This window comes from Lolium rigidum, chromosome 1 (assembly GCF_022539505.1).
Source record: "Lolium rigidum isolate FL_2022 chromosome 1, APGP_CSIRO_Lrig_0.1, whole genome shotgun sequence".
In the NCBI taxonomy this organism is placed as follows: Eukaryota; Viridiplantae; Streptophyta; class Magnoliopsida; order Poales; family Poaceae; genus Lolium; species Lolium rigidum.
In genome coordinates, this window is record NC_061508.1 from 280,446,755 (window position 1) to 280,457,431 (window position 10,677).

The following is a 10,677-nucleotide window of genomic DNA, read 5'->3' on the forward strand; positions in this document are numbered from 1 at the left end:
TACGTTTTACGCCTTTAGCACCAGGGATGAACGTGTGCTGGTACTACGTCGATCGGAGCTAAAGGACACATTGCTACCCGTGTCGGGCAGGGTTCGCCGCCAGTGTGGCCGTATCGTGTGGGAGACCCTCACAAGCTAACAAAATGGACAGGTCGCCACAGCCAAGCCCCGGGCTACTTCTTTAATAAATCACGCTGAGCCCTTCCCGTTGTCCTCACCGCAGTACTCGACGAGAAACGGCAGCAGCTCGGGAGGGAGACTGGTAGTGGGAGAGAGGGCATGGCGAGCGAGCGAAATGGCGGCGAGCGCGCGGAGAACGGCGGCGGCGCGCCCTTGGAGATGCCGGAGATCAGGTTCACCAAGCTATTCGTCGACGGGAGGTTCGTCGACGCCGTCTCTGGTACGTCCCATGCCTGTCTCATCTCTCTCTCGGTCTTGCCCCTGCACTACCCTGCGCTTCCATTCCACCATTGATCGTTCAAGTATGGTCTGCACTCTGCAGTAGTCGCATGTTCACAAATCAAAACGGACGCACAAGTTCTCTGGCGACATGGCATGGCTACTGTCCGCAAGCTCGCGTAGTTGCGTGCGTGGTTATTCACGGGCCTCCATAGCTAGTACTACCTCCGTTCACGTTTAATTGACGCGAGGAATGTACATGCATAAGCTATTTTCTCTGCACAACTCGCGTCGATTTAAACCGAAGGGAGGGAGTAGCCAGCAGTACACACGAAAGCTCATCCGTGCACTTGGGCTTCAGTGATCCCGTTTTTTGAAAATTTGAAACTTCAACTTTAAGTATCCAAAAAATCTGCAATCAAATACGTAGATATAAATATACACCAAGGCTGTACGACAAACTTTTCACTAAAAAATAAGTCATATTTTGGGAGATACAAAAAGACAAATTTTGTCAGGAACTTGTCTATAGCCTACAACATTTCGAGTTTTCTGCTGAAATTTCTAGTGGATATATGGACCATGTATATATATTTATTGCTGAAATAAATTAGGATTTTTTTTAACTTGAAAGTATATTTTTCTATTCTTTTTTAAAAGAAGGGGGTGCCTAGTTGAAGCAAATTCGTTTTGCAGTACACACCGTGTTTCTCTTCTTTTTTCTGCATTTAAAAGCGGTCATCGTAACTTCTTTGAGTCAAACAAAAGTATGGCACGCCTCTTGGACAGAGATTTGGTGCACATGGGCACCAGTGATCTCGTTTTGAAAAAAAATCAAAAATCATATTTTTGAGTTTTAAAAAATTCTTAGAAAAAATCCACACATAGTCAATGATGTATCCCACAAACGTGTAAAAAATAAATTTCAAATACTTAATATTTTGATCTACACAAAAATGACAAAATTATAGATCTGAGTAGTCATTTTCAAATCTCAAAAACATATCAGATTTTGTCATTTTTCTCTAGCTCAAAATAAAAGTAATTACGGATTGAAATTTTTCATGATTGTGGGATGTATCAATGACATTCTTCAGAATTATTTTCATGATTTTTATAACTTGTAAAAATAATTTTAATTTTTTTTAACATAGCAAGAGCACTGAAGCTCGGAAGCTAAAAGCACTTTTCGTTTCTCTTCTTCTAGCGATTGACTAATTCTTTGTCAGGCATGTGATCAGTTAACCTCTAGTCATAAAAAAATGCAATAGGTTAGCTAGCGTGGCTATATCTCTGAGTACTCCTATATCTTCTCTATTAAAGCATCTCCAACAAAACGACACATACTGGATTTTTCGACGCAAATAATCGCTCTGTGTCTCTGCGTCCATTTACTTGCCCGGTTAGAGATGCCCTTACCATTCACTCTCTGAAAAAAAACATGCACGTGGTAACCTAAATTTGGAAACAAGTTGTAGCCAAATCTGATCTCTACCCAAACGGGACCCATTATAAGCTTGCGGGAGCCCACTTCCAGTGAGTAGGAGATCGCTTTCGCACGAGGGCATCTCCAGCTGGGCGACGTAAATAAACGCTTTGCGACAGCGCGGATCGAAAATGCGTCTGTACCCCGTTTCAGTGGAGCGACGCATAGTGTCCGATCCATCCGACGAGACGCAAACGTGGCCCAAGTGTTTGCGTTTACGCGGATGCTGCGCGGACGCGGCGGTCGTTTGCATGGTCCTCGCACAGGCCCACCTAGCAGCGGCACAAATGCTTCATCTTCACCGCGACATAACTTGCGAGCGGTGTCCTGCAGCTTTTTAGGGTCGCGATAATGTCTCGCCTCAGCTTCCGCGAGCGTGCGTTGGTGGACAAGGCCGCCGCAGTGGCAGGACATTGAAGGCGAGATGGCGTCCGAGCCTTTAGAGGTTCACTGGCGGTGCCCATTTTCCCGACCACACCATTGCCAGGGTCCACCGTATCCACCCGACCGACATTATGGGGAAGAAATGTTGGCCGTTCCGCAAAACCAAGAACGGCCACAAGGCTAGAGGCTCGCGGTCCAGCAAGAAGCCGTGAGTCGGGCGGTACGTCCGCATCGAGTTCACGCGCCGTCTCTCGGAGGAAAAACCAGCCGATGCCATAGTCGGACGCAAAACTGCCTGGAGGAGGCTGGTACCTCAATTCCAGGCGTGTGCCTCCTCCCCCCCCCCCCCCCCGGCCGAGAGCGTCGTGATGAGGTGCGCCGCCGTCGAGCCATCTTGTCGGCCGATCTCCGAGAAGATCCGGTGTACGCGCTCAACTCCTACAATTGGATCTCGTTTGGGACGTGGGAGTTCGACGCGCGCCGCCGAGCGGGATACCTCGGCGACCTCGACTACTTCAACCGCGAGATCACCGCGGAAGAAGACGAGAACGACGACGAGGACGAGGACATGGACGAGGACTAGGACGAGGACATGGACGAGGAAGAGGACGAGGACGAGGACGACTATGCCGCCAAGGCCGAGCGCGGAGACAACGATCACTACGACGGCGGGCCGACGTGGGATCCGGAGACCCAGTCGCCGGACATTAGCGAGGAGGAGGCCATTGCCATGGCAGTGGCCAATAGCGAGCTCGACGAGCTCAACGAGCTCGCTATGTGGGACGGGCTCGCCATCCAGCTTTGCGTGTCGGCGCTCGCGCAAGGGAGGCGGCGACTCCTCCAGCCATGCCGACGCGTTCCAACGACCGCGTGCCGGCTCCTTCTCCTTCAACGGCTTGGGATTCGTGGTCACCTTCACCGTAGCCTCCTGCGGCGCCGACGGCCTAGCCGCAGTTACCGCAGCCTTCCCTTCCTCCGCCACCGCCGGCGTACCAGCTTCCATGGACGACGCCGGAGTTCATCGACCTCGTCAGCGACGACGAGCAGTAGCCCATAGCTAGGTTTTATGCCTTTATGGCCATTTTAAAGTCTTTTTATATTTTTTATTAATGTAAATTATGGGTTTATCGAAGGAGAAAAAATTATGTTGTGCCGCTGGAACCACCTGACGCAAACAGACACGACATCGATTTCGACTATTTGGACCGACATAAACGTACGTGACGCGTCTATTTTGACGTCAAAATACGTCATCCGCTGGAAATGCCCTGAAATAGTGGCAAAGATAGCACATGGGTTGGGGTACGACCTGGTTCTTCTAGAAGCTCGTGTACGTGTGCACCTGTAACAATTTTTGTGCAGTACGCGACGTATAGCGCCTGGGGGAATCTGCATCGATCCTCTCAAATGGTCCACCTTTTTTCCCCGGACGTGTGCCCTGCATGGGTATGGCCATTTGTTGTTTGTACGAGCGTGCACCCATGAGATTGCCAATCGATGATACAGTATATATGATGGGTGATGCCTACTCCTAGGCGTGCTTGCGGTGGTGGACTGGGGCCCGTTAGCGAGGGGTTTAGGGTATGGGTTATGGTTGACTGCTTCTTATCTTCCGACCAACCGACCAAAGAAGTTAGGGGTGGAGGTGCAGGTTGAGCGTCGTCGACGCCGGAGGTGAGGCGAAGACCTCGGTGTAGATGGGGATGATGCGGCTGGCTGTAGTGGCTCCGATGGAGGTGAGGAATAAATCTTTGGGTTATGGGGTGGGGTGCGGGTGGGGTCTTGCCGACGGTCAAACTTAAGGTTAGAGGGTGCATGTGCGGGTGGTGGGGTCTCAATGGCGCCGGGGGAGGTAGGGATTTAGAGGGATTGTCGACTAGGGGTGGGAGGGATTTTGAGGGATTGTCGACTAGGGAAGGCTCAGGCAGGGTGGGGTGGCGAGCCATCACGGTAGCGACATTGGTCGTGGGTTGTGAGAGCCGGCTGTCAAGCTGGAAGCGACAACGGGTGGGTCGACGAGAAGGTGGACCTTCTGTGACAACACTGAAAAAAAGAAGTGAGGTAGAAAACAATCTGCCTTCAGATGGTACACGGGAACTCGCATATGCTCGGCTTAAAGTAGTGTATAGGAGCACCTTCTCAAGATTGACATGTTTCCGTCTCTGATTACAGCGAGTCAAGAGCTAAAATATTTTTCTCAGTCCATACTTTTAAAATATCGCCAGTAATTAGTTTTTTTGGTACCCACCGGTATATTTTTATATATAATTTACTTAAATTTTGTTAATTTGACAACCAACATTTTTAGGAAAACGAGTAAAAATCTTGGTGAGAATCAATCTGTGGTTGGGTGGTTAGGAGGGCAGTGGCACCCTTAGTCCATCAGAGTTCAAACCTTAGGTTTGACACTTTGGTGTCTCATTAAAGGCAAAATATTCTTAGTGAGAGGCGGTGTTCTCGTCGATAGCGAGACGCCTATGGTGACTTCGTCAATTTCAAGACCCGACGGATAAAGTTTCTTGGACGCATTCTCTCAAAGGTGCTCATAGGGGTAGGGCGTGCGTGCGTTTATAGGGGTGAGTGTATGTGCGAATATGTGAGCGTCTACATGTGTATTGTGTTTTGAAAAAAAAAGTGAAAAACTTGGTCACAAAACGGACAACGACTGTTGTTCTCGGTCTGGGCCATGACCCACGCTTGCTTTTCTTTTTTGCAAAATACAAAATGGACTCGTATATGCATCTAAGGCCCAGCCCACCAGAACGCTTGCCTGTCTCGTTTGTTGGACGCAAATAAAGAGTTCCAGGTTCAATCTCATTCTATGGGTGGGCAGGAATCCTCTCGTTCATGTGACCAGCAAAAGGGGTGGCTTGCAATGTGGGGGACAAATGTACCAGGTAAGGTGAAGGTGCACTTTTGGCAATGATTTAGAATGGACTTGCAGTGGGGAAGGAGCTCAAACACAGGTGTATAAAAGACGGTATTATCTATCTAGTGTGCCACAGAGAGGAGAGCTTGTCCCACAGATTCTGGTCCTGCTCTCATTCGGCCAGGACTTGGAAGCTTCTTGAAGAGGTGATGGAGGTGGTAATGGATAAACCTCCTGCTCAGCTGGCTTGTCACTCTCAACTCAAAGGTGTGCTCCTAGACTGGATTGGTAAAGATGGATGGAAGGATGGCTGCTACGGCGATGATGCATATTTACAATCTGTGGCAAGCCCGGAATGATGCGAGGGAATCTAAGCGTGTCGAGAATCTAAGTGAGAGAGGCTCAGAGTCATTTTGGAGATGGACAACGTCGAGGTAGCAGCGAAGCTTAGTAGGAAGGGTCAGGATCGATCAGTGCACGGTCCGTTAGTGTTAGAAATAAAAGCTCTTCTTCAAGGTTTCGATGAGTCCTCGTTGCGAGCGGTGAGGAGGTCAGCAAATGAAGCTGCTCACAGTATGGCGAAACAAGGATGCGGGAATAAATTGTGTAAGGTGTGGTCTAGGATTATTCCTGATTGCATTGTGAACTCGATTGTATCAGACAGGGTTTTGATTTAATATAACGCAGCTCTTTTATCTAAAAAAAAAAGGTTCAACTCATTCTGTCGACGCTTGCCATGGGGACGGGGGCACCTTTCTTGGTTTGCGATTTAGACAGCATACATGGGGAAATTGGCTAAACGGGGTGAAACGAAGAGAATTGGTGAAGGAGACACAGGAGGCAGCAGAGCCGCGCCGCCGCCAGCGGTTATGGGGCGAACAGGGAACCGCCGCAGCCTCCGAGTGCGGCCGCACGGGCACGGCGAACTGGCCAGAGATCCAGCAGCGGGCGGGCAACGCTCCGACCAAATCGAGATTTTCTCTTTTCCAGTCTCTCTAGGCAGGTCTTTCTTTTCCCAAATTCTTGGCTGGCAATTTTGTAGCACAGCTAAGGATGGTTTACCAATTTTGTTCTTCAATTTTGCAAATTGTAACAACCATGGGAAAGACCACTCAAAGAAGAATTGATTTTTTTCTTTAAAAATAAAATGAGATCGCATAAGTGAAATTGGATAAGATCATTCAGGGCCATCAGCAAATTTTTGCCCTTGCTTGAATTGAAACCATGCGAAGCAGTTCGCAGCTCGCACAAATGGACCGGTTACTTTTCAAGGCGTCGAATTCTTTGCCTTGCCAGCCCATGATCTTTTTAAAGCTCCACCACTGCGTAACGTAGCTGATGTACGCGTTACTGGACTCAAGATGGCAATGCGGCGCACATGTAGATGTAGTAGCCCAATCGGCACAAATTATCGAAGGAAAAGAGCAAAAGAAAGATGCAAATAAAGAAAAATTTGGAACTAGTCAATAAAATATTTGAATTCGAGGGAAAACAGATTCGTGAAAATTGACACAATAATCTCGAGTCAGTTTTTAAGTGAAAGTGTATCAACTAACAAGTATTTATGAAAATTCACAACTAATTTACCAATTTTTTTTAAAAAAGAGTTATCCTAATTTATATTCTCAAAATTCTCAACGTATTCATTGTACTTATAATTTTCTTATAGATTAAAGTTATTTATATTTTAAAAATCATTTATTTTCCATGTTTCTTGGAATATTTATGGTCTTGTAAAAAAATTATTTTGGTAAAAGAAACTTTTGATTCTTTTTGGATTTCTTTAAAATATTTCATGTCGATTTGGATGTGACTTGTGCTAAACCATTACTAAGTCATCACTGGTATATCTTTGACTTTGAGCTTGAGTCAAACTTATTTTTGTTTTTTTATTTTGTTGTATGAATCTTCGTTATGTAGAGGACGGGTGTAGCTCTTATGTGTCTGTTGCCTTGATGCGACTTTGAGTTAATAAAAATCCCTTTATTGAAAAAAAATCCGTATTTTTAAGAGCCGCGGGAAAGGTGTCTGCTAGAGTTTCTCTTACAAGCATGTGCTGACTCTTCAAGTACCGGTTCTCAATCAACGGGGGGAAACTAGATGTCTAAAATTCATTGGTTGTATCTGTCAATAATGCCGTTAACGTATCATCCCATTGTTGAATGCATTGGTTAGATTTGGCAACGGTTGTGCTTGACGTTGTTCCCTTCATCTTCATAAAGACGTTGCATTTGGAGAACTTTTCTTGCAATACAGGTGTTGTTGATGGTGGTGGTTGATCTTAACGGTTGTTACTGCTTGCGTTGATAACTTCAACGTCACTTGTGTCATATTCCTAGTTTTTTTTTAGTAATTTGGTCATGTGCATACTCTTTGTTTCGACCGGCTCTTGATATTTTGTAGTTCAAGAGATCGGGTGTACTTGATATCAGTTTGATTATATTTTCTTTACAAATAAATTAGGCTCGGTGATATGTAAATTAGTTGATAAAGAAGTTTCTGATTTCAGAAATGGGAAATCAGTTTTTAAGTCCATAGCTAATCAGTCGAAGGGGATTCCTGTAAGAAAATGTATAGATTCCTCACAGCACATCGGTTAGAGAGTTCCTGTCAAGTAGGGTCCACGATAGAAATTCTAGAGGTTTCTCCCATTTGATTTCTTGGGTGTGACCTTTGATATTTCTTCTTCAGGTAAGACGTTCGAGACCAGAGATCCCCGCACAGGGGATGTGATCGCCAACATCGCTGAAGGTGACAAAGAGGATGTAGACTTGGCCGTGAGGGCGGCAAGGGAAGCCTTTGATCATGGCAAATGGCCTCGCATGTCCGGATCCGTACGGTTATTTCTTCCATCAATTTTTCACCCTACAAAATGATAAGAGACGGAGTATTTGTAAACACTGGCACAGTTCAATCTAAAATGAAAAATCAATGGCGTGTAGGAAAGAGGAAAGATCATGCTGAAACTCGCGGACTTGGTGGAGCAGCACATGGAGAAGCTGACCAGGCTGGAGAGCCTGGATGCAGGCAAGCTGCTCATGGTCACCAGGGTGGTCGACATCGGCAGCTGCAGCCGCGCCCTGCGCTACTTTGCGGGGGCCGCTGACAAGATCCATGGTGAGACACTCAAGATGTCGAGGCAGTTCCAGGGGCACACCCTGCGCGAGCCCATCGGCGTTGCTGGGCTCATCATCCCCTGGAACTTCCCCGCCATCATGTTCTTCAGCAAAGTCGCCCCAGCGTTGGCCGCTGGCTGCACCATGGTCGTCAAGCCCGCCGAGCAGACTCCGCTGAGTGCCCTGTACTTTGCTGACTTAGCCAAGCAGGTTAGATTGACCGGCGTGTAACAGTATGTATATGTAGCTGTTCGGTTCAGTTAGTGCTGGTCTGAACTTTCTCGTGTTCTGTTCTGACCTGCCTGTTCAGGCAGGAGTCCCAGATGGGGTGATCAATGTGATCACAGGCTTCGGTCCAACCGCAGGAGCAGCAATCGCGTCTCACATGGACGTTGACATGGTAATCTTAATCTCCCACAATATCCAGCAAGTGCTTTTCTTTTCTTGCTCTGTTTATGAGATTTGATATGTGTTGCTTGCAACGAATGCGGTGGCATTTTTATCCATCCAGGTCAGTTTCACTGGATCGACAGCAGTTGGGCGGCTCATAATGGAGGCCTCGGCAAGGAGCAACCTGAAGCCGGTGTCTCTCGAGCTGGGCGGCAAATCTCCGCTCATAATCTTTGACGACGCCGATGTAGACATGGCCATCGATCTTGCCATCAGCGCTAACTTCTTCAACAAGGTGGGGCAAAATCTTACAGTTACCGAAAGCTTAAGCCATCTTAGACAGAGTGATTGATGCCAGAGTAACTGAGTAACTGATCACTCATACATTGGTTTGCACCGGAATTTTCAGGGTGAAGCGTGCGTGGCGGCAAGCCGCGTGTACCTGCAGGAGGGCATCTACGATCAGTTCGAGAATAAGTTGGCGGACAGGATGAAGAACTGGGTCGTTGGGGATCCTTTCGATCCTCGTGTCAATCAAGGGCCTCAGGTAAAAATCGATCAAGCATGCATCCCCTGTTCTTTGCGCAGCACAAACTGATCCATATTGAATTAGAACGTTCGTAATGTTAACATGGGCTGTGCATATGTAGGTGGACAAGGCACAATACGAGAGGGTGCTGAGCTACATCGAACATGGCAAGAGAGAAGGCGCCACCATCCTGACAGGAGGGAAGCCCTGTGGTCAGAAAGGCTACTACATCGAGCCTACAGTTTTCACCGATGTTAAGGTCAAAATACACCCGCAAAAGACGCATTTCAATCCTATCAAGTATCTGACATGGCAGGAAGCCTCTCTCTTAACTTGCAGGATGACATGATCATCGCAAGGGAGGAGATCTTCGGACCAGTCATGTGCCTGATGAAGTTCAGGTAAACCTCTCGCCCCCATCTCAACCGATCGATCGATAGGGATAAAATGTTGTTCTATGGTGACGAGAGAAGATTCATGGTTGTTTATTCTAGGACGATGGAGGAAGCGATCGCGAAGGCGAACGACACGAGGTATGGGCTGGCAGCCGGGGTGGTGACCAAGAACATCGATGTAGCGAACAGGATGATCCGGTCGATCCGTGCTGGAGTGGTGTGGCTCAACTGCTACTTCGTCATGGACGGCGACTGCCCGTTCGGGGGCCGCAAGATGAGCGGGTTCGGCAAGGACGCCAGCATTCACGCGCTCGACAAGTTCCTTGCCGTCAAGGCCGTGGTCACCCCCGTCTACGACTCGCCCTGGCTCTAGCCTCTCTAGCTAGCTTGCTTCGCTTCTTTAGTTCCGACGTGATGCATCAAGGAAGAGAGACAATGTTCGCTCACCGTCCGACAGCGTTTTCTGTTGATGCCGGGCTAATAATACCTGTTACAGGAGTAGTTTGGTTTGGCATGCCTAGTGCATATGGGCGAGCTTTGTTGTTGAGATCGGGTAGGATTTTCTCTACGGCAGCAGCAGAAGGTTTGGTTTGGTTTGGACTTGGGAGTAGCAAAGGATGCTAATCATGTCAGAACTCTGTAGCTGGACAGTTAGTACCCCGTCCTTGTTCGACATGGCGCACAAAGTTTCAATATTGAATGTTAATTTAACAAACTTAGTGTCATCGGAAATTCAATTCGGCTGCCGGGTGCGTATGCTCCCTCTACCAAGAAAACATATTTTGAAGTGTGGAAAAATTTTGAAAAACAATTCGACATGTAGATCTCCATAATATATGTGTGTGCGTCAAGTTTCACGAAAAAATAATATTTTTTGTGGCCTATATAAAAAAGAGAAAACTTATCCTGTGAAAAGCATTGTTTTTAGCACTGAATTTTGTCTTTTTTACACACGTCACATGATAAGTTTATTTTTTATGAAACGACTTTGTGAGCGCTTAGCACATGAAGATGTACGTGCGAATTTTTTGTTCAATTTTTTTGAAATTTAATATATATCTAAGATGCATTTCAAAATATAGAGAGCATATGCTCCCATGTTTCAAAAC

At 47.1% G+C, this 10,677-nt stretch overlaps 1 protein-coding gene across 1 annotated transcript; it reads left to right on the forward strand.

The window, feature by feature from the left end:
* The first annotated feature begins 339 nt into the window (after nucleotides 1–339).
* Nucleotides 340–9,948, forward strand: LOC124694745 (aldehyde dehydrogenase family 2 member C4-like). Its single transcript, XM_047227699.1, has 9 exons — nucleotides 340–400; nucleotides 7,830–7,972; nucleotides 8,081–8,464; nucleotides 8,565–8,654; nucleotides 8,766–8,939; nucleotides 9,054–9,191; nucleotides 9,295–9,432; nucleotides 9,513–9,574; nucleotides 9,668–9,948. The coding sequence occupies exons 1-9, from the start codon at nucleotides 340–342 to the stop codon at nucleotides 9,939–9,941; spliced, it is 1,464 nt and encodes a 487-aa protein (XP_047083655.1). The 3' UTR covers nucleotides 9,942–9,948.
* Nucleotides 9,949–10,677: the final 729 nt, after the last annotated feature.

Bases quoted from the DNA above. Each gene is read 5' to 3' on its own strand.
- LOC124694745 (XM_047227699.1), top strand. From the start codon at position 340: ATGCCGGAGATCAGGTTCACCAAGCTATTCGTCGACGGGAGGTTCGTC. The intron at 8,940-9,053 runs GTGGGGCAAAAT...CGGAATTTTCAG, and splicing joins GCGCTAACTTCTTCAACAAG to GGTGAAGCGTGCGTGGCGGC. The intron at 9,575-9,667 runs GTAAACCTCTCG...TGTTTATTCTAG, and splicing joins ATGTGCCTGATGAAGTTCAG to GACGATGGAGGAAGCGATCG.